Source organism: Leopardus geoffroyi, chromosome C1 (assembly GCF_018350155.1).
Source record: "Leopardus geoffroyi isolate Oge1 chromosome C1, O.geoffroyi_Oge1_pat1.0, whole genome shotgun sequence".
NCBI lineage: Eukaryota > Metazoa > Chordata > Mammalia > Carnivora > Felidae > Leopardus > Leopardus geoffroyi.
Genome location: NC_059328.1, coordinates 215,315,029 through 215,338,449, shown reverse-complemented (window position 1 = coordinate 215,338,449; position 23,421 = coordinate 215,315,029). Strand labels below are relative to the sequence as shown.

General features: G+C 48.6%; 1 protein-coding gene and 2 non-coding genes across 5 annotated transcripts in view; all 3 read right to left on the bottom strand.

Annotated features, from left to right (window-relative positions):
• Nucleotides 1-385: 385 nt before the first annotated feature.
• ATG16L1 (autophagy related 16 like 1) overlaps nt 386-23,421 on the bottom strand; it is a 36,330-nt gene continuing 13,294 nt past the window's right edge. Inside the window, exons 6-19 of one of the 3 annotated variants that reach the window (XM_045481761.1) lie at nt 22,127-22,192; nt 20,029-20,115; nt 19,315-19,371; nt 19,052-19,099; nt 18,311-18,413; nt 15,123-15,228; nt 11,919-11,989; nt 11,107-11,178; nt 5,893-6,013; nt 5,516-5,621; nt 3,378-3,527; nt 3,184-3,231; nt 2,706-2,807; nt 386-1,928 (exon numbers count right to left, since the gene is read on the bottom strand). In XM_045481761.1, the coding sequence (XP_045337717.1) occupies nt 1,835-1,928; nt 2,706-2,807; nt 3,184-3,231; nt 3,378-3,527; nt 5,516-5,621; nt 5,893-6,013; nt 11,107-11,178; nt 11,919-11,989; nt 15,123-15,228; nt 18,311-18,413; nt 19,052-19,099; nt 19,315-19,371; nt 20,029-20,115; nt 22,127-22,192 (1,231 nt within the window). In that variant the 3' untranslated portion in view covers nt 386-1,834. The remainder of the gene's footprint in view (nt 1,929-2,705; nt 2,808-3,183; nt 3,232-3,377; nt 3,528-5,515; nt 5,622-5,892; nt 6,014-11,106; nt 11,179-11,918; nt 11,990-15,122; nt 15,229-18,310; nt 18,414-19,051; nt 19,100-19,314; nt 19,372-20,028; nt 20,116-22,126; nt 22,193-23,421) is intronic. The other 2 variants (XM_045481762.1, XM_045481763.1) reach the window with 2 other exon arrangements.
• On the bottom strand, nt 6,538-6,761 carry LOC123600253. Its single transcript, XR_006713612.1, has one exon. It is a non-coding gene; the product is annotated as a small Cajal body-specific RNA 6 (non-coding RNA).
• LOC123600252 lies at nt 17,098-17,372 on the bottom strand. Its single transcript, XR_006713611.1, has one exon. It is a non-coding gene; the product is annotated as a small Cajal body-specific RNA 6 (non-coding RNA).

Here is a 23,421-nt window from a genome sequence, read left to right as displayed (position 1 = left end):
AAGAAGAGGCCAGAGACCAACAGGAGACAGGTATAGCTCGTCGCCAATCCTACAGGCAAGGTCTCCGGTGAGGAACTTGGAGGCTCACATCTGCCACAGCACTGAGCTGACGGCGGGAGTTTCGTCGGCGCGCTGGGCTCTCGGAAGGACAGATGCCCAGATGCAGGAGACCTTCTGTCGGGTTAAGACTCACATGTGACGTGAAACCGGAATGCTGGTTTTCAGGCAGTGGCAATTTGGGCTTAAATGCTGAATGACAAGGAGAGATTCCAGAAGAATACTAGCTGTTATTTACAAATGAACGAACACCAGGAAAAGAGATAAAAGAAACAGCTTTTTCTCTTAAGGACAGAAGAGAATAAAATAACCACCAAGAGACACAGAGTTTGAAAAGTATAGAACAGATTTCTTTTTTTATTTACAATCAAGTTCTGTTGGGCAACATAATTAAATAAATAACAGCTGCGCCCTGGCCTATGAATTCCACCTCCCCTTGAGCTCTTGGAGCAAGCTGAAATGGGGGGAGGAGGGCCGGGGAAAGAGGGAGGACGGCGGCGGCCCCCCTCCTCACCCAGCTCCAGCTCTCGTCACCCACAGCTGTCCAGAGAACAAGTGCAGAAGGAAAAATATAAAGTGCAAATTAAAAGGTGATAAAAGTATTGGTGTTTCAGTCACTCAAAAACTAAAATGATATACACAGGTAAAATGGTAAGGATAAATGTGTAAAAAAACAAACAAACAAACAAAAAAGAAAGCCACAGGCCAGTTGCCCCCGGCCTTGCTCCTAACTCCTGAAACCTAAAGATGACATTCCCATGCTTCTTGGAATGGGCTTCTCGCACTACAGCACCGAGGGGCTATTGCACGTAGGCTTGGCAAAAGGGCAGTGACCTGGAACTACCGGCTCCAGGAGAACACATTCGAGGCCTCCGATCCCTCGTCACCCGCGGGTAGAAGCGAGGCACCCCTGGAAGGTGGCGTGCACCCACTTTCTGGGAGTCTACAGACGGACACAGGAATACACTCTGCCCCTGCAGCACACTTTCCTGGAAGAAGGTTTGCACCCTTCCTCTCCCGCCTCCAAAAACTATTTTTTAACCAAGTTGGGATTTATCTCTTGACTGAGAAATTAGTATATAGCACTGTTGGGGAGAAAGGACGCCCGAAGCTTTGAAGAACAGAGGCTTTCTAAGAACAGTTTGGGAGAGCTAAGGAAATTCCAACAGTAATCAGATGAGATCAGAGTAAGAGCCTCGTAATAATGACACAGACCAACAGGGAGGGACCACAGTCCTGTCTCCTCAGAAATCAGGGCAGCCCCCGCAGCCGAGGACAGGGGTAATCCTGTTTGGGTTTCTGTTAATCCAATGATTAAAGCCGAGTTCACCAGGAAAATGACCCCAGGGTGACAGGACATGCATTCGGCCAGAACCAACCATAGAAGGTCGGGAGAAAGCCTGGAGGGAGAACCGACCCCAGGCGTGTGGGGTGTTCTCGGCACTGCCGGCCTGCGAGGAAACCGATAGGTGCCCCCGCTCCCCCCACTGAGGTATGGAAGATCAGAGCCAGTAGTGTTTCCCACCGAATCAGGGCAAGAACCCGCACCTCTGCTAAGTGACTACAGGGTCAGGTTCTCGCACTGTTATTCCTTCAGGCTGTAGAGACCTCAGCCCAAATCCTTGGAAATCCCGCGCAAAGGAAGCCACTGCGCCACATGGCTCGGGCTCTCCACTGGCGGTCAAAGCTACACCCAACACACCCCCCGCCAGGACAGAGCTGAGGGAGCCTGCGTGCGTCTCCGGCTTCGGCTCTGCTCTCTCTCGAGGAGGTGCCGTCAATATTCTGACCACAGCACAGCTTTGCTTCCTTTGTCCACACTGACCACGTGGGAGCCGGAGGGGGACCACGCCACCGCATTGATGGACGAGCTTCAAAGGGAGAGGTCGGAACATGTGTGAGATCTCGGTGAACTGAACACTAGGTCCCCTTCACGTTCAGGGAGCAAGGCCTTTTCCAGGGCCTGGTTTACTTGGCAGTATTGCTCCCACTCACAGGCAGGCCCTTACTAACGTGCCAAAAAACCCGAAGGAACCCTGCGTTGTATTTTCGGAAGCGGTTTAGGAATGAGAGGAGCCAGGCCTTATCAAGGCTACTACCCCAAGGGGGCAGCTCGTACCCTCGGACGAGAGCCTCAGGGGGCTGAGGGGCAGGCAGTGGCCACTGCTCTTGGGGGCGGAGAGAGGTGGTGACAGAGGAAAGCCCGGTGTCTCACTAGCAGCGAGCTTGGGTGGAGAACAAAGCTAAGACAGAAAGGAGACCGGGGGAAGACTGAAAAATAGCACGCAAAAATCAGTGTTTACAAGCAGTCAGATTCCTGTGCAAAGGGGCTGAGAAGGGAGGAGAGGCGGAGAGGAGGGGCCAGTTAATGAGGAAGGCAGACTGTCGCCCCAACCTCTCTCCGGCAGCCACTACTCGAATGGCTCTAACTGAAACAACCCGTGACACCAATAAGCAGAACGCCGCCCTCCGCTGTACTGCACAAATGGCCCCAGCTTCTCTCCACCGACCCAGCTCACAGCAGAGCTAGCGAGCGCACGCTGCCCTCACAGGGCTGACTCAGGTCCGTGCCCAAAGAGGAAAGGACCCCTGGGATGAAGTCACAGGACCTGCTCACGACCGCAGGGGGATAAGAGGGTTCACCTTACCCATGCTGCTTTGAAAGGACCTTCTCCACTTTCCCCGAGAGCACGCTCCAGACATAGAGGGAGCCCTCAGCCGAGCCTGCTGCCACGTAACCACCGTCAGGGCTGGAGAACACGGAAGACCAGATAAGGTGTCAACCGCCCACCCCCGATTCAGCGTCCTGCAGGAGAAGCGCCACACAGGCAGAGCCAGAGCTAGGCAAGGGGGCTGCCCTTCTCCAGAGAGCCTGCCCGGCGCTGTCCCCTGTCCCGGGGAGTCACCCACCCTCCCCGGAAGCCTTCAAACAGTTCTTAGGACACCAGAAAGGAAGGAGACGGTGATAATGACCCCTAGTGATGAGCTTACAGGTCACTCTTGGACACTCCCTCAGGGTGAGAGGGTGTGCAAAGGCCCCTGGGGATGCACTGGGCGGGGGGGGGGGGGGGGGGGGGGGGGGGGGGGGGGGACGAGGGGCGAGGCGGGAGCAGCACCACCACTCACCTGAACACAACTCTAGTCCAATCAGAGCCGCACTTGAACCCAGGGGCGCTGCAACCAACAAAGCACTGTTACCCCAAGAGCTCACCGCACTCGGGACTTATGAGCAGGGCCAGGGCCTCTGGTGTTCATGTGCCCCCCCCCCCCCCGGAAACTGGCAAGATTCAAATGCAACCCAAACCAACGGGTCCAGTTACCTAAACGTCTGTCTGACGGCGTTTACTCGCAGATCGATGATTTTTAGAAGATCATCGCGAGAGCAGCTGAGGAGTTCGGTTCTCTCCGGGTTTAAGTCCAGGGCAGTGACCTTGCCCAGCAGCTCCATCTCCCGGACGATGCTCTCCGATCTACAAAAGGGAAGGGAAGTCTGAGAAAACGGGACACAGAAGTGTCAGAACTTGCCCATTCTCACCAGGATGCCGTGCTCCACGGAGAAGTGGGGAGAAGATAATTCGACTGGACCGCGGTACGCTTCAAGGACAACGAATGTGTTCCAACCTTATAGAAATCGCCTCAGTGGCTGCTTTTGTTATTTTTTCTGTCAGTAAATTCTACAGTAATATTTTAAGTACCAGAACTCTGAATCTAGGAAGAACTCGTTTCCTTGCTCAATCAGAGCTCCGGATCGGCACAAACCGAGCAGGGCTATCATGTATTTAAAGCTCTTTCAGTGATAACACTTTGCCAAACCCAAGGGCTCAGAAACTTGCTCTGGTGGGTCTGGGATGCTGTACTGTGCATGGACGCACGTGTGGCCTCTCACGGGCTCCCTGCCTTACAAAGTTCGGCTCCGGGACCCCCAAGTCCGGCTGCGTGATTCCAGGTGTGGAGCTGGACTCCAGGGCGGAGTCCCCGGCCAGGGCTGTGAATGGCAATCCTGCAAGGCCCTGTCGGGTGATACAGCCAAAGGAGGTGTGGACCCTTCTGTAGTCACTTTGGCGTAAGCTTTCAATGAAATGATGTCCTACCCCAAACCCACGCTAAGTAACAGTGTTGATCTCATCGTCGCTAAACATGTGGCTGGAGGCAAGCCGATGCCCTTCCCTGCACCTCAGGGTCTGTCTTCACCTGTCCAATCAGCGGGTGGACCAGGAGATTCCCGATACCCAGTTCGACACTAACACGCCATGTTTCAGGTTCAAAGAGGCTAACCAGGGGGTATGAATACAACTTGGAAGGGCTGCCCAGGAGGTGCCAGCTTCACACCAGGCCTTCCTAAGCATCATCTAGAAGCACAGGCTCCTCGTCCCCACCCTCCACAACTGTCCTGCATTCACTGGGACCAGTAGCGACCTCCCTCCTAACCTACTGGCCTCGTCCCACTGGACTCCCCTCGCCCTCAGACTCCTCTGCTCCCCCACCCGTGGCCCAACAACAGGACCCTCCGGCTCCCTCCCCATCTGTGACCACCCTGCCTCGGTGGCTCCCTAAAACGCGGTCTCCTGTTTCACAGGCCACCACTGAGTAACTCTGTCCTCACGTCTTTGGAGTCCTCCCGCGAGGACTCGTTTCCCTCCCATCCAAGGTCTCCCAAAAATTCTGCTCCAGTTTACCCAAATGTCCCTTGGAAAGCACAAAGGTCACGTCCTTATCTGAACACAGCATCTGTCGATTGTTCCCCGTGTGGCTTCAACTCTCCCCTTCCTCACCCCCCAAATGCAGATTCTCCCTCAAATCCACTCCCCTGCCTGCCTCCCACGCTGCTGGAGGAGGTCCCCGTTCCCAGGACACCGTCCAGACAGGACTAGCACCGTCTGCTCACTCGTGCGCATGAGGAGCAGTCCTCCCTTAAACACCCAATGAATGGCTCAGAGGGTCAAGTCATTTACAAACACTGATCTGCTCCCAACCCACCACCTGCTGGTCCTGTCTGCCCACAGCCCGATCTGCCGTCTCAGCCACACCAGGCCGTCCCGCTGTCCTGTCTGGAGAGTCTGTCAGTGAGCTTTTCTGCCATGTGACGCCTGCTCACTGCTCCAGACTCATCCTGACCGGTGTTTTCTCACATCCTTGGACAGAGGTGCCCAGCTCTACTTCAGAACACTGCAGGCCTGCGTGTCAGCTTTAAACCACTGAGCTGTCCGTCTTCACTTACGCGGCACTTGGTAAAGGGCCCAGTGAGTGCACAGGGCATGCTCATAAGTGACCGCTGAACCCAACGGTCTGCCTCATGGTAAAGAATTATGGAACTGTTACGGTAAGTGTGCACTCGGAGCTCATTTCTGCCACTTCCAGGGACTTTAAAAAACACAACCCAGACACAAAACATCACCAGAGTTCCACCACAGACAGACCCTCCCCTCAGCCGCCTCCACCGAGCTCTCGGGTTTTATACCGGATGTCCCAGAAACGAATTTTCTTGTCGAAGTGTCCACTCATCACACACTGCTCTGTGCAGACGATATCGTTGCAGCTGGATCCTGCAAACACGGTCTTTATGCCTGTAGGAAAACCATACATTAGTGATCAGGCAGCAGCCCCTCGGTGGCCGTGCGCACAACAGCGCTGCCCTCTCGCCCCAGCTAGCCAGAGCTCCTCATTTAAACAAAATCTCAAACGTGAAAAGCTGTCACTACCTCAACGCCACTCTGAGTATGAAACCGGACTTGCAATTCAAACTGTATCACACTAAACGCAGGCTTTCGGGTGGAAACAAACACCTCGCGGTTAACGTCTAATCGTACATATATTCAGAGAGACTGATTTCCTCACAGACTTTGCTGCGGAGATCCCAGAGCTTGAGGGTCCGGTCATGACTTCCGGAAACAATGCGCGCGTTGTCCAGCAGGAACTTGGCAGACAGCACTTTGCCGCTGTGTCCGGTGAGCGTGTGCTAGGGGAGAGAACACAGCAGGGGTGAGCCTTGGGGGACACACGCACCACGTTGGGAGAGCCAGCTTCTCAAAACACCCAGAGATCTGGTCAGGAACACTCAGACCAAAGAATACGTCATGGAGTGCGGCAAAACATCCAGAAAGTCTGTCTTTCGGTGCTGCCCAGAGGTGAGGTATCCAGAGGAAGAGAAATCCCCCAGCACATTCCAAGGCAAAACAAAAGCAGCGCCAACGTCACACGCCTCCATCTTGAAAACAATGGGACAGGCAGCTGGAGTACCTTTTTGACATAAGCCCTGGGACAGATGCCACGAGTCCGCAGTACTCTCGTCGCTTTTCTGTAAAGCTGGCTTATATCAAATTACAAAATTCTAAAAGCCTGGGTTTTACCCAGTGCCTCTGAAAGTCCAGACCCTATTTAAAGTCAGAACAGACAGGTTCCCTGCAGGCATAATTTACAAAAGGAAATATCAGGACTCTTTAAATAAACAATTAAAACCCCTAGGGTTTTTTTTCAATCAGAGGTCTCAGCTTGAAAAGTCAGCTGGGAACCACAGACACCAGCACTCCCCACAATCAAACCCCTTTGTGGCTGGCTGTCGGCGCCGACCACGGAGCACAGAACTGAGGCCTCACCTAGGGCCAGCAGCCCCCCTGCCCATCACAGCACTATCGGAGCCCCACGGGAGGCCAAGGGTTAAGGGAGGGGAGCTGGGGAGTCTGACTGTTCACGACTCATCACTGACCTCTTTTCAGTGTGGGCCAACATGCTTATGTGTGCAAACTGTCAAAGGCTCACTGGGTATTCATTGGTTTTGTTTTGTTTTGTTTTGTTTTTTCCTAACCATCTAACTAATAAAGAAAAAAAAAGAAAAGAAAAGAAAAGCTTTAATATACTTACTACAACTGGTAACTAACTTACTGGGTTTCAACCCCAACTCCCGAGGAGGAGATCTCAGTTTTGTGTTACAAGTTTAGTGCTGGAATTTTTCAAACCAATCTTCCCTCCCTGCTCAGCGGAGCGGCGCCACTTCAGCCCAGGAACAGAAGACGCAGGCCCGCGCGTCCTCCTCCCTCAGGAAGGGAGAAGCTGGCACGGATTCCAAGACTCCTCTCTCCCACTCTGAGGCTGGAACGGCATCGTACGACTGCTGCCAGCCAGGGGGCAGCTGTGCTGTGGCTGCGGCTGTGTAAAAACCTCCCACGGATCCTGCTCGTAAGATCAAGACAACTCCAGCAACGAGGCTTCCATTCACTACGGTTCAGGAGCGACGGCGCCACTCGGCACACACCATCCCGCCTGTACGAATCGTGGGGAGACAAAACACTCGGGAAGGTCCTCCTCACACTACGGAAATTAAGTTCTTAGCAAAGAACTATTTCAACAAAGTACCCAAAGTTTAGGGCACATTCACTGATTTCCTTCTTACTACAGAAGTAAAATCACAGCTCGCCAACACTGGAGAGACCCTGCTCACGAATGGGCTGTGCGAACGTGCCCATTTTTGTGAACTCCACGTTCGTAATACTTTCTTCCATTTCATGTCAAAGTACTCTAGAAGTTTACCCACTGCTCTTTTCACATTATAGTGCAAGCAGTTTCTCACGTGACAGCTGAAGGTGCACGGGGCTTTGGGGTCACAACGCTTTGGCTTTGAACACCCGGGGGCTGGAACAGCCGGGAGACCACCCTCTTCCCCACGCTGTCCGGGTAAGGACCAAACAAGGTGACCTAAGCACAAGGCCCCACGGCCGGGGGCCCTGGCGCTCATCCCTTCTGCACCCCCGAAGAGTGCTCACGGTTACATGGGACGGTTAGAATCACTTTAGAAGTCACGAGGTCATCGCAAACGAGGCTGCAACGAATGGCTACGAGCACACAGCTTTCCCCTAATTTCCCGGAATAAAACTCATGGACTCCTCGAAGAAAGAAAAGGGATACTGCTACTTCCTGGCTCTTCGTACGTAGGTTGGCCAAGTCTGGCCCGCTCCAAGCCTCGTTCCTGGAGGAAATCCAGCTGACAGGCCACATCTCCATGCTCTCCGGGGTATGGAATGTAGCTTCCTACAGCATTCGCTCTTTTGCATAATTTAAAATGTCCTTCTCTTAAATGGATCAGTTTTACGTAAAATTTTTATCCTTTCGGTGTTTTTGATGTTTCTTTTCATTAATTTTAACACTTTTACCTTTTATCATCCTCTTCTCAACAGGGACTCCTAAGAGATGGGGCAGTGGGTTCAGATGTCACAGCAGCCTGAGCCTCCCTCAGAGCAAGGGCTCTGCCAGGCGCCTCTGTGCCTCAGGGCGGACTCGCAATCAAGCCGGCACCGGACCCCAGAAAAATGCACACCTTGAGGAGGGAGGTCCTGAAACAAAGCCAGTGCTGTCACTGTGGTTACTTTCCCACGTCAACATTAGGGAAGTGAACAGGTGGGTTCTTCAAATCCATTTGTTCAAGTCACATTTGAGTTTTGCACTGACCTTCCAGATTTTTAAGGGGGTCTAAAACATCTGCTTGATTCAAGAGAGTCCTCTGTCATGGACTCCTTTCAATACCAGGCTGTTTCTAGGATACCCTTGCTACAAGGATTTTACAGTAAACACTCAACAATTGCTCCCTGCATTCTGGTCTCTCCTAAACACCATTATCATAAACCCCTTATCATAAAACCCTTATCGTAAAAGCTAAGGAGATACCGACCGACCAAGGCCTGGATCCTGAATTTCGGAATGTGGGGCTCCCTCCATTCATGTCTTCCGATATCTTCTGTTAACTAGGGTCTATCTATGTAGAAGCCAGAACCTCCTACAACAGGGAGCCCGTTATTTCCTGGAGCGTGGTTAAGAGTTTCATGTGGTTTTGCTGGGCACAGACAATCTTTAAAAAGGCCTCCTGATCTTCACCACACATGTACCGAGAGCTGACCAGAGGCCCTCAAAGCCAGCTAGCTCAGCAAAGGAGGCTGCCATCCTGGCACCAGCTCCCCAACCTGTCAGCAACCCCAGCTTAGGCTTGGTGCCCCAGCACCGTGAGCATCTCTCCAGTGAAACCCAGCCCACCTCTGTAAGCTAGCTCACTTGAAAAGAGTGTGCCAACACTGTGACCTCTGTCTTCCAGGTCTAGCTCCTGCCTCCAAGTCCCTTTCTTATTTCCGCCCACCCGAGCAGAACTCTTCCACCGATGAAAAATACCATCCTACGCAACTGGCTGACAACTCAACTGTTTGCTTTTCTCCTCAAGGGCCTACAATGCAAGGAAGACTCTATGTCCCTCTTCACTCTTAGACAGTTTTGCTATACCTCAGTCTCCGGAGGTACTAGAATAATCCAGGTCAATCAAACACAGAGAAGAGTACAGGCTTCAGTTCCAACTCGCATCTTCTCATCTGTTAACTGTGTGACCTTAGGCAATTTTGTGGGCCTGAGCCTCAGTTTCCTCACATACCTACTCACCTCACCTTGTGCCCCTGGCAGTTAAAAAGCAGTAATGTATATAACATATCTCAGTGCTGGGCCTAACACGTAAGAGCCACTCCAGAAGAGATCCCTTTTCCTTTAGGCAAATTAAGGACTCCAGAGGTATTCAACCCTGTCCCAAATGTCCAGTAAGTGATTGACAGGGAACAGAGTAGAGCACACGGTGTGTGGATTACAATGCTGCCACGAGAACAGGCTAGGCCGCGTTGAGGGGGCAGAACTATAGGGCCTGAACTAAAACCTTGTTCAAACGCCTGAACGGCAGTGAGCACTGCTTGAGCAGAGTCCAGCCCCGTCCACGGGCGCCCAGCTGCCCACCTCCCTGTTCTTCCATTCAGTCGAGAACATGCCTGAAAGCTCTCCAGCTTTCACAAGGGAACATCATCTCTGTCACCTTCACATCCCACACTTTGCACGTGCAGTCTTGGGTCTTCTTTCAACTGAGAATGACGAATTCTCACCCGGGAGGTCCCGACTACCATCTAGTACTGGGGATTTTCCATACAGCTCCTTCAAGAAAATGGACAGCCTGCGTGATACGGTAACCGTGCATTTCTGAAGATTCTTCCCGCCGCATGGCTGCGTCTTCAAATCAGATGACCGGCACCTACCCAGTGGACCATTCTGCAGCAGCTCCCCACCTCTCTGCGATTTATCTTGAGGTTTTAACATCATGTCCTACTTTTCATGGGGGCTGACATACGAAAGCTTGAATCAAGCCTTTTTCTTCATAAAAAGTGCATCCTCCACCTTACCTGTCAACAGCCTTTCATGAGCTCATGTGAAAACTGCTTCAAGCTTAAGAAGAAAAACGGCACGTCTCCAAATTAAGCTACTTGTTTTTCATTAGAACAAAAGCGAGACAGGGGCGCCTGGGTGGCTCCGTTAGTTGAGCGTCTGACTCTTCGTTTCGGCTCATGATCTCACGGTTCGTGGGATCAGGCCCTGCATCGGGCTCTGTCTCTCTCTCTCTCTGTCCCTCCCCTGCTTGTCCTCTCTCACTCTTTCTCAAATATAACTTAAAAAAAAAAAAAAAAAAAAGAACAAAAGTGATAGAACCATCAAGTTTTGGTCTTTGTTGTGGAGGCCAAGCAACTTCTTGGCAACTATGGGTTCCAGGGCAAACCCCTCCACGTCCAACCTTGTCCTTCTCCCTCTCTCTCACACCTGTCTCCCAGCCTGGTTATGATCGCTGTCCTAAGTGCATCCACATGCATTCCTACGTCCTACTTTCAGCTATACTCTGTGAAGTGATTATTAAGTTTTAGAGCCCGTAACAAACACAATTTATACAACGGTGTCAGGATCGCTGAAGTTCAGCTAAAAGTGACACGTACCCAAGGCACCTGTTCTGAACAGGAACACAGAGACTTTCATGTGAAATGTGAGGGTTTCCTGCTGCAAATATTCTGAAACTGAATCTTGGGCTAAGAAAGAACGTAATGTGGAAATGTAAATTTTCCCAAGGGAGAAAGGGAAAAGGGCAGAGGGAATCAAGTATGATTTTCAGGAAAACACGATTCTCCTCATTAATCAACCTGCCATTTCCTACATCTTGTCCCTGGAGAACCTCATGGAAGTTTGGAGATATTAGCTTTCTTAATTGAGTCTTACCCGTAACCGATAATCATCCACAGTCCAGATTCGACTTGCAAAATCATTTGAAGCTGCTAAGAGGTAAGATCCCTATGGGAATGAGGGAGAGTGGGGAGGGGGGAGACAAATTTTAGACGAATTAGAAGATCTCAGTCCACACAATACAAATTCCCCAAGAATCAGGTCCAGGAAAGGTTCAGATGCCTAAAAGCTACACACCTGATGTGGAATACCAACCGTTATCCCCAGTATTCTGTCAACCCACCAATTTTGGTAAATCCACTTTTCTCCCGAGTCTGCTCAATCCCATCCCATCAGAATGCTGCAGACCCTCCAGCTCAGCCTGGAACTTGTCCTCTTGAGTTCACTAGTGCTCCCACCACCCCCTTCAGTAACCCCAAATACCAATGCTCTCTACACACTGTCCAAGCTGCAGAGCCCAGAGGCCCTGGCTCTCCCCTCCCTCAATCTCCTAACTACTCTCCTCGGAGACCCACGCATCTCTGATACATCTGGCCAGACCCCCTCTCCCCTCCACCTGCACCACTGGGACTTCAGCCACGGCCTTTATCAAGTCTGCAGAGACAATGACAGGCTGGGGCACAGCAGACCTGACCGCCCCCCGCCCCACCCCCCCCCGCCCCGCATCTTCATCATAGTCACAGCCAGCAAAGAACTGATAATCTACCTGCATCCTGACCTATCACTGATATCACTTAAAATAGAGAACAGCAGACAAACCATTTGAGTTAAACTCCAAGAACCAGATGTCTTACATTTTTTCTAAGACCTTCTAAACTCACCCATTTCCCCGGATACTATATACTTACAGCACTGTCAAATTCAATGCTTGTAATTCCTGCATTACTGCCGGACAGGGAGCCCTTGAACTCACATTTATCTGGAAAAAAAGAAAGATTGAGGAAAGAAATGAAAGAAAGAGTAAAGCCAATACTGAAGTTACAATGGGGCACCTGAAACACAATGGAAACCAATTACAGGCTCATAACAGCAGCTTTCCTGCACTGACGCAGAGTCTAAGAATAGCAGGACAAATACACAGCTAGTCAGCTGGAAGGACGATGCATGTGTACATGGACGCAGAGCTTAGCAGTTCGCATGCATTCAGTTGGTCTTTTCAAGAAATTCAGAGTCATTAATTCCCTTTACAAAGAGGTAGATGCGGGAATTTTAAAGACATGTCAATGCACCTAGAGACTGAGTTTTAGTTCTGGTACTTCTGAGTAAAATGTTTCTAATTCAGATAAATACGTCTTTGGGTTTGATCAGTATTCGTGTCAATTGAGCTATCACTTCTGTAGAAGCTGACCACTAAATTTTCAGGATCCATGTGATAATTCTCATTTGGATCCGAAAAGAATTTCTTTTTTTAGTTCTGTGTAACTGGCTAGTCCTCAGAATGCCAGTAAAGCTGGTTTGGAGTTTCTGGAATTTGTCCTTATGCTTACTCTGTCTCCGGGAACCTAAGATTCTGGCAATCCCACTGCCTGTCAATGCTCCCCTCTCCCCAGCCGCCTTCACCAACAGGCCCAGCCACGTGCCCGGGTCCTGCTTTCACACAGCTCTGGCCACCCACGCAGAAACTTTAATGATGCAGGCACAAACTTGTAAGGGTATGAGTCTCAAGATGATGTGACTAAGTTCCTTTTTTAAAGAGCAGCTTAACGATGGCAAGTCCAGAGAAACAATTAGGGAACCATTCAAATCAAATTCATAAAAGGGGAGCACAAAATAGGGAACATTACAAAGAACAGCCTTTTCTCTTACTGGTAAAAACTATGATATAAATACTGGTCTGGAGCTGTCAAATATTTAGGGCCAGGATTACTGAGGGCTTCGCGAATCCCTCCTTCTGAATTTATCTGCAAAATACCTGTATAGCACATTTAATGCCTTTTATTGATCCTAGCTTTCATTAGATTTTCAAAAGTCAAAAAGAGGCCAACATCCACTAATTAAGGTCTTTATTTAGATTAGATCTTTACAAAAATATTACTATAAATTCTAAGAAATATCTCTTTGGCTTATGCCCAAGATATCGGTCTACTTCTCTGGCAGTTGACACAGGCCAAAATGTAAGAAAGGATCAATAAATGCTATTGTACATGATCTCAAATGACCAAAAAGACCTTACCAAAGCTCTTTTATCTAGAAGACACCAAGGGACGCTATGTCAACAGTATTTATATAAATAATTCCCAATGGAGCTTGTGCTTTTTATAGAATGAGCAAGGACAAATGTTCCTACTGGGCAGAAACTGCAGTTATTCTGATATTTTAAAAGGGTAAAAAACAGGACCCCCTCAAACTATTTCATAATTTCCATTAGCGTTTACTTCCTCTTCGGCAGCAAAAATGTAACACTGTTACTAAAGGTTGGTTCTCATTTTCTTATAGGTGCTTTTATTGACTCAGAAGTAAAAAATATTTCTAGGGTGATTTTTATTTAATCACAAGGCACAATCAAAACAGACTACTGGGGCGCCTGGGTAGCTCAGCTGAACATCCGACTTTGGCTCAGGTCATGATCTCACAGTTCGTGGGTTTGAGCCCCGCATCAGGCCCTGTGCTGACAGCTCAGAGCCTGGCGCCTTCTTCGGATTCTCTGTCTCCCTCGCTCTCTGCCCCTCCCCCACTCGCACTCTGTCTCTTGCTCTCAAAAATAAATACACATAAAAAAATTAAAAACAAAAAACAGCTATCTACCTAAGATTTTAAAAAACCAAATCTCATAAAATTTCCATTATTACTCTATAGCTTTACTGTTGTCTTCCCAACAGTTCCCGCAATTATCATTCATAACGTGTTTCTGGGTAAAACGGCACAAATCTCAATGGCCTTCAAATAGCTGTAACTGCCAGGAATCCAATTAGAGTCACTTTCTTGTGGGGGGGCAGAGCATACAAGTTTGGTGCTTTATTGATAATCTGTTATAACCAAAGGGATCAATAGATGGCTCTTGCTCTGAACACACTAAAAGCAGCAACACAGGCTCAGCAGCTCTACAGCTAAAGGGAGGCCGCAGTGGGAAGAGCGAGGGCTCCGCAGTCACAGGACCCAGGTCAGGGCCCGGTTGTGCCCCTCCCTTGCCTCTCCGATCAGTTATCAGCCATGTAAACCAACAACGCAAATCAAGTAGGGTCTCTGAGTCTTCCTGTTTTCGTCAAGTAGGGGCGACTCGTACCTTTCAAACTGCACAGGGCTGTTGTGAGGATCGGGGGAAACGATGGAGACCAGGGCATCCTGGAGCTACTTACTGCTGGACAGTGAGCGTGCGTGTGCTACCACTGCAGAAACTTGACAAACTGGTTCTTACTAACACCTTCAGCCTTATCCCTTGACCTTGCTTTATTTAAAAAAAAACCAGGAGTAGCTAACTAAATCTCAAAATGCTGAAATTGAGCTATCCCCAGCTTCAGAAGTCTAAGAGATGGTTTCATTAAGCCCCATTTCCTGTTCTAACGCCACTGCATTTCTGAGTACTCAGAGGTCACTTCGGAAACAAGGTCTAATCAAAGAGACTGGGTGTTGATCTTTGGGCTCTTGATGATAAGCTGCTCATTAAATACATTTTTTCCTGGGAGATACACCCCTCTTTTTCTTCCCAAGCATAGATATGACCTCAGTCATTTTCCCCAGGCCAAGGCCACTTGTGTTATTAAATGCACACACTTTAGCTCAATGCATAGTTTAATTATAAAGTCTAAAACTTTAAGACTTTTTATTTTCCTTCTAAAACCTGTGCTATCTTGGAAAATATTCTAGTACGTATCTGAGAAAATGCAAACACGAACGTATCTGTAACTTAACAGCATTTTCTAGTCACTACTTAAAAACTCAGAGCAACGGCCACTTGGCTGTAATGTCTGAGATGGTAATGCTGCTTTGGTCAGATGATCCCTTACACAAGATACTGTATATTTTGAGAAGATGAACAATTCAAAGATTGCCTGAAAGCAAGGTCATCCAGATGTCCCCAACACAGCCTCCCTCTCTCACTCTTCAGGTCTCACCTCCAAACACTTCCCAAAGCTTAACTCTCCGATCCATGCCTCCTGTGGCCAGCAACCGGGAGCCCGGACTGAACTGCACAGCGTTGACTTCCCCATCATGAGCGTCCTGCAAGACAAGCACCCTGCTTCAACCCCAATCACTGTCATTCTCGAGAAGAGCGAGCCCAATACAAACGAACATTCTGGATGCCTAACCAAAGGTGTTAGACATTTATCCATAAATAAAGGAGATCACTCATAAACTAACTTGGATTCCTAGCCTAGGGTTCCCCGAGACTCTGCTACCATTTTATTCTTGTAAGTTACAGTTCCATTTTTTAAATACAGAGCAACCTTCTTAAAAAGGAATCAAAATCTGTGTAGATTCACCGCCTAAAGTTTGTCTTTACCTTAATTTTATTTCTTCTTAAGAAAAATGCAATTTCAATCTATATTCTATGATCTTCATAGCTTAAAAGTAAGCCTCTGATTTAACTGCCTCTTTTTTGGTCCAGATGATATTAACGCCACACACTAAACTCTTTATCTAGTGGAAGTACAGCATGACTTCTCATGATTTAAAAAAAAAAAAAAAAAAAAGCCTTTATGGTTTTCCTAGTAGGAGTAATCTGAACATGGAGTCCTGATACGAGTGGATGCCATTCCTGCTGCTACAACACACATCAGTGTAACAGGGGGATTCTATTCAGTTCTGGAAACATGGCTCTCTAATGTGTACTAGCAGGGTGACTTCCGCCAAGTTTCTTAGCTTCCCGAAGCCTCAGTTTGCCCACATACAGGAAAAGACTTTCGCAGGTTTTGTGACCTAGGACCGTGCCTGACCTCGAGAAGGTGTTACTTTGGGAGAATTTAAATTCTTCACAGGGAAATTTTTGAAACTGGCATTCAAACTAGAACAAATAATCTGAAAAGGTGGCATGTTTTCTGTGTTCAGGGTGGGAAGGGAAACGGAGTAAAAAGCATCCTCTCCTAAGATGGGAGAAAAGAATATGAGAAGATTCACTAAAACCTCTCTTAAAAGACTACAGACGCTGCAACCTTTGTGGATGAACTACGATGTCTGCAATCTGCTTTAAAGTGCTCCGGTAGGGGCGCCTGGGTGGCGCAGTAGGTTAAGCGTCCGACTTCAGCCAGGTCACGATCTCGCGGCCCGTGAGTTCGAGCCCCGCGTCAGGCTCTGGGCTGATGGCTCAGAGCCTGGAGCCTGTTTCCGACTCTGTGTCTCCCTCTTTCTCTGCCCCTCCCCCATTCATGCTCTGTCTCTCTCTGTCCCAAAAATAAATAAACGTTGAAAAAAAAAAAAAAAAAAAAGTGCTCCGGTAAAGTGTGTAGGCGAGAGAGTAAGACTGGCAAACGTGGCTAACTAGAGCTGCCTGATAGATGATGGTACCGGAAGTTCTTTTTCTGGATTTGAAAATCTCTATAATTTTCAAAATTATAAAAAAAGAAAAAAAGACTGGAAAACACGGATTACAAGTAGTAGATCACTGGGGTGCCTGGGTGGCTCAGTCAATTGACTCTTGATATGGACTCAGATCACGGTCGTGTGGGTCGTGAGATCAAGCCCAGCGTCAGGCTCTGTACTGAGCACCGAGCCTGCTTGGGATTCTCACTCTCTGCCCCTCCCCCTTTGTCTCTCAAAATAAATGAATAAACTTCAAACCAACCAACCAACCAACCAACCAACCAACCAACAAGCCAAGTCATTAATCACTTGCCGAAAACATCATTTTGGGAAGACAGAATCTGTCACATTTGCTTGGGACTGAAAAAGATGCTTGAAATATTATCAGAAACATGACCATTAATTGATGGCGATAGAAACATCACTTTATTACTGTCTTACTATTATTCTCCCTGGTGATGACACCCCCACCTCAGCCCTTCTGAATTGCTGAAAAGCTGTAGGGGGACCAACCTTTTTTGCCTCCATGTGACTCCCTTCCTTTTCCTTCTTTATGCTTTCTACTTGGGAGGTCTCAGATTGAAAACTTGAGATCATGCACCATCACACCCATAGCTGCCACTCTTCAATCTCCTGCACGGCTGGTTCTGTCGGATATTTGTCAGCTGTGAACTGTCCACTCTCAGAAACACACACTGACAGAATCCCAAACTATCAGCTGCTCCATTACCCCGTACACATGACTTAAATGTGACAGAAGGAAACAATGGGCTGCTGGGAGGTGAGGGCAGGGAAGGGGCTGTGATGTTTAGTGCAATCAGACCTTTTACCAATCATCACTGACCTCCGCAGGGTGCCTAGGGCCTGTCAGGGAATCGCAGGGGTGGAGGAGAAACCGAAGGGGTCTTGACTGTCTCAGTTCAACTCCTCTTCGAGAGGGAGACTCCCTTGACAACATACAAGGTGGTTAAACCACTCAACCAGTTTGCGGTGTGGAAACCTCCCGAGTTCCTCCTTATGCCTGGAACTGAAAGTTTCCCCCATATAAATTTCATCCCGTTTTGACAGCGAGTCTTTCTCTACCCTGAAAGCGAGCTCCTCTAACTCACCCCATGCAATCCAAGAGTCAGCCCAGCTACCTGGGCCCTGCTCTGCCTTTCGGTCTCCACCAGCCTCCTGCCTGCTGGCCCTGAGCCAGGTACTCTGTGTTTCTCCAAGCTGGGCCCAGTGCCGCTCAATCACCCCAGTGGGGACCTAATTACTCCTCGGTACTAGCACCCAGCTCTGAACTCCAGCTGACAGTCCGGCTATCGAGTGGCCTCTGCCCAGGACAGTCTCCTGCTTCCAACCTTACTCCTCCTAACAATCACAAGTCACACGGGTTTGGGCAGATTCATGAAGCAAATAGCTGCCCTTATCAACCTTCTAAAACAGACTACTGACCAGAATCTCCATTCTAGATGGAAGCCAACTGGTGACGACAATTACATGCATGACTGTAACTTCTCACCAACCCTAATCACTTCTCCCTTTTCCCATCTCTCATGTTACCAATTTCTCTCAGCCAGTCCTATATTAGAGAATGGTTACAATAAATCCTACCCCCTGAACCTAAGCAAAATGTATCAATCCCTTCCTTCAGACAGAGCCAACAGGCGTAAGAGCTCGCTATTGCTACAAATAAAATGGTAGGAAACTTAGCTACAGCACAGAATGGATCCTTTAACTGTCAGGCTCTGTGACCATACAAAGCTTGCTGCGAGTGGGGTTAAACCATACTTACGAAGACACATATGGCGGTCGTTGGCACCCTCACTTCTTTACTAGAACCAGGATGAGTATCCACGTTATCCTGGGGAACTGGAAAGGAAGAGACAGAGCGCCTCCTAAGAAGTAACATAAAGGAAACTATTAGGACTGCACAGGGTTTAATGTCCACCAAACGCCCAGAAGGGCTTCACAGACGACTTTTGGCAGTAGCTTCTTCTCCCTCCTAGACTCTCCAAACCACAGAGTGATGCACCCTCACCCAAATGACACCCGGACAGATCTCCAGCACATACCTGTACTCTCCGGCTTGCTAACTCATGGACTCCAAAACCCAACACCGAAAAGCAATCCCAAACTATTGCTTCCCAGTCAATAAACTGCTACAAGACATTTTCAACATACTGTAATTGCCCGCTCAGAGGGAGCTCATCTGTATTTTTGTAAGATGACTTCAAGGTGACATCTATGCCTACTTATAATCACCCTCAACATACACCGTGGCCAAGGAGGAGTCGAATGCATGCCAAAGGAGAGAGGGATGAGAGCGTGACTTGTGGGTAAAGAGCTCAACCTAGCGCCTGCTCAAAAGGGTGAAGCGCTCCTAGGAGCATGCATAGCGGTCTGGGTGCACATGCACATCCGACCATGGCGGGGAGGGGTGGGCGGTGGGGGATGGTGAAGCGGTGATCAGCACGATTACGATTATCAAGGAGCCACGCTCGCATGCCGGGCCAAGAGAGGGTAGTATTTTCACCTGGCAGCATCAGAAGAGTGATGTCCCAAAAGGGGAGACTCGGACAGACTAAAGGAAAGGCCAGAGATCAGCACGCAGCGGGAGCAAGATAAAGAAAATGGAGGAGAAAAGGAAGAAGCTAAGTGAAAAGCTGAAATTAAAGCATCTGTCTACTCAGCACCACTGAAATTTTGGTGTACATTTAAAATGGTGATAAATCCTACATAATACTTATGAATATCCACACACATTTAACAAGGAAAGGTGAAGGTTTTCTAACCTACCCAAAGATATTAGTGATAGAATCCAGAAGGCCTCCAGCAGGCTGCGAGAGTCGCTTACTAAAGAGGAGGGGAGCATAGGTTTAAACCTTAGAAACATTTTGCCCAAATCATTCATCAATAAAACACAGTCCACAAAAATAGACATCTGGGAGTATGCTTCCCATGGAGTCCCCAAACCCCAGCTGAGAAACCCTTCAGAGGAACAAACCACCAGAAAACAGTGGGAAGGCAGGAGGGAGGACCTAGCTTCCAAGTTTTAAAAGAAACAAGGTTCCCACACATTAAGTTAACTGTCCTGGAAATCGTGCTTTAGACAAGGACACAGTTAATCTGACCTCAAGGGGTCTGTAAATAACCAATCCCCACCCTTTCAGTCCTGCTTTAGCAAAGAGAAAAAATCCTGGAACCCAAGTAAGAAGTAAACAGTCTGATCTGCCCAACAAGGTGTCCCTGTCCCTCCTGCAGAAAGCCACTACACTCTTTTCTGCCTCCCCTCACAGCTAGTGGCAGCACAAAGGGACAGCTTGTCTCCCATTAAGAGGTGACCTGAGGAAGACGGGGACACTCAGGAGCCCGCACGCTCCATGCCTAGGACGGGGGGCCGGGCACTCCAGCGAGGGCCCTGGATGCATCAGGCTGCTCATGTCCTGGCCACAAATGTGCTGTCAGACTGTGGCTCGAGCTCTTCTCTCCCGGCCCACCCCATCCACTTACGTGGCCGCTCTGCTGATGGCTCGCACAGGAGAAGTCTCCTCGGCGTGATCAGAGGTTTCATCCACGATGACTTCAATGTCATCATCCCTGGAAAGAAAGGCAAGGGGCCGAGTCTTTGATTATGCTCACCAGGAGCTCTGAGGCGAGTCCGCTCTACGAATGTCGTCACCACCGCCTAGTCACGGCCTGTGCGCCTCGGAGACGGCCAAGGGTTATCTGGAGGACCAGGGGCGGCCACGCTCTGAACGTACTAAGAGAAAACATTTAACCTGCTGAAATCAAATCCAGAATTGCAACTGGAAATAACTTGAAAAGCGATCTTTTGATCCTGTGAGGTGTGAACGCAGCTCTCACTCAGCAGGCAACGACAATGGTTTAGGAAGTCTGTAACAACATGGCGTGCCAAGGGACAGTCTTTCCAGAAGTCTGGCTCACAGCTGCGGTGCTCCCGATACAGTCCCGTGAGATGGGCTGAGCGGCACAGAGGACGGCCGGGGCAGGTATGGAGTACAAGAAAGAAAAGGGCAGTGTAGGCAGGAGGCCCAGGGGGACACGAAGGACCACTGGAAGAGCAATGAAATCAGTGGCTGCGTTACTATCGGGTTCAAATAGTGCTTTCATACTAAAAAACGGGAAAGCAAAATCTAAACCCAATTCATTTTTGACTCTGGCTATTTTGTGGTTGTGTTCAAACACTTGGTCCTTCTGACATCTTGGGAGTCAGTCCATCGCATGTCCCACAAGATAATCAAACCACAGAAAGGCACTGTTGTTTATCCCACTGGATACAAAGTGCCTCTGGAAGGCACTCCCCTCCCCTTCCCCTTCCTGGTTCAGGGGAAGGCAAGTAATTATTTTGGTCTTAATGACCTCCTGCCGAGTTGCAATCTTCACGGAGAAGTAAAATAATAAAACCTAACAACCCAAGACTTTATCACCTAATATTTGGACTCCTTAGAACTTGAAAGCAAGATTTTTCCATGATTAATTATCTGGATTATGTAAATATATACTTAACTTGTTACCAAGCAAATTAAACCAAGTCAAAGTAAATTCATTTTCCTTGGCTATTGATTTTAGGACTCCATGCAACTGACCCCAGTCTTGGCAGGGATGTTGGGAGACCAAAGGCAGGCCTGAAGAAAGAGAACAAGGCTGGCCTTTCTTTTCTTCGAGGTTGTGGGTTGGGGGAGTCACTCGTGTTCACACAAGGGCGACAACAGAGCAGCAAACGTGAGCTGACCCTATGTGAATACTTTCAGATGCTACAACGTGAAGACACTCAGACGGTGCAAAGGCCCAGGGCCCTAAGAAAACACCAGGATGTGGCAACTGGTAATCGAAACCCTTCAAAGATAGACACGGCCTTCGACCCAGAAATCCTACTGAGTGGGAAGCACAGAGACTAAGAACAGGCCTCTATAGTCAGACACCCCTAGGTTAGGTTTGCTCAGCTCTGTTCTGTGAGATCCTGGGCAGTATGCGACCTGAGTCGTGTCACGCCCAGCCACCTCTTTATGCTGCAATCAGGAGGCAGCATAAACAGCTTCCATAAGCTGTCATTTCTAGGTCAATCATTTTTTGCAGTTTCCGGAAAAGCTGTCATTTCTAGGTCAATCATTTTTTTGTAGTTTCAGGAAAATACACTGCAGATTTATTTTCCACATCTGGGAGTACAGAAGAAATGTACATATTCTAAATCTAAAGCAGGGCCTCGGTATGAACACCTTTCTCCTACAGGAGTCACCAACCAAGAAAGGAGAGCAAGAGATAGAACCCCAGCCCGGCAATACAGGGCAACAGGCCCGACGAGGGGTAGAAAATGGATCAAAGTGCCGAGAGGAAAGCAGCAGGCAGGCAGCAGTCACCTGTTCAGAGTGAGGGAAGTCAGACCTCGCGCCCATGGCTGATGAGGCATACACTAGAGGTGCCTCCTGGGAGGTAACGAGTAGGTTTTTATCGGCTCCCTTAAATCTTTTAGTTTTCTTTCCGTTAATCCATAACACGGTTTTATAGAAATAAAAACATTACAAAGTCATTTTAAAAGAGTGAATCAAATTACTAACAGCACAGTTTTGACGGGAATATCTCTACTTACTGTTCAACGGGTAGAGGTTCCTTTGCCGCTTCTGCAAGCTCTTTCTGCAGCCGGGCTTGCCGCCGCCTATTAAAACAAAGCCCACTGGTTTTATCTGCTTGAAGAAAGCATGGGGTTTCGGCTCTCAATAAACTTCTAGCTCTAATAACACATCTAAATATCCAGCGCATTTAAAATAACTGCCCTGGGGGGCACCTGGGCAGCTCAGTCTGTTCAGCCTCTCTTTTCAGCTCATGTCATGATCTGACGGTTCTCGAACCCTGCGTCGGGCTCTGCACTGACAGTGTAGGGTCTGCTTGGGGTTCCCGCTCTCCCTCTCAAAATAAATAAACTCAAAAATAAAATACAGTAACATAACTGCCCTGGGCAAAGCAACCAAAGTCCCAAGCCCACACCAGTAACATCAGTAAGGAACCCTATCTTAAGGGATTCCAGAGCAAAGCCCAGAAGAGGGATTATGTTCTTAGAGAAAGCAGTGAATGAACTAGCAAAGGAGAAGCCTGCCTGTCATGACCCGGGGCCTCTCAGGACATAAAGGCACACCAGGTTTATCCAGGGTTAGTGGTGGTCTAGAGCTGGCTTTCTGCAGCAATGTACCCAGAGCATGAATGGTAACAGTTAAGATTTACTTAGAATTTACTTCTGCTTGGCTTGGTATTATTACTTCCAGGTTTTAACTCATTTAATCGTTAACAATGCTTTGAAATTAAGCAGTATTTTACGGATAAGGAAACTGAGGCAGGAGATTCTTGAACTGTCAGAACGCACATGGCTTCAACTGACCAGGGCTGGACACAAGACGTCTTGGCTGCAGACAAAATGTAATGTGGTCAGCAGCTGAGTCCACTATTTCCTCTTCTCAGAACAATTCTTGTCTTTCCCCAAGTCCTAAATTCAAGATCTCCCTAACCTTTAACCTTGGCCTCGTTTTCTTTTCCACGGCAAGTTCATCTCTTGTGGTTTTTACCCTTTATGTGGAGATCCCCCAATGCAGAATTCTAGCACCGCTATCAAGCCCCAGCCAAGAATTCTGCTGGAACTTTTTGTAAAGCTTCGATCACAGCGCTAATTCTCAAAACGGGGAAAAGTTCCCTAGGTAGCATATCTGAATCTTGGGAAGGGATGAGGCTGCAGCTTAAGAAAGTGCATCACACTCTTAATTTTCTACCTGGAAGATGAGAACAGGACAAATGACAAACTTTAATAATTTCTTCTTAGCTGGAAGAGATACCTTTGAGGGAAACTGGGATGTCAGGGTGGGGTGTGTGACCCTCCTCTACTGGAAAGGCACCTGC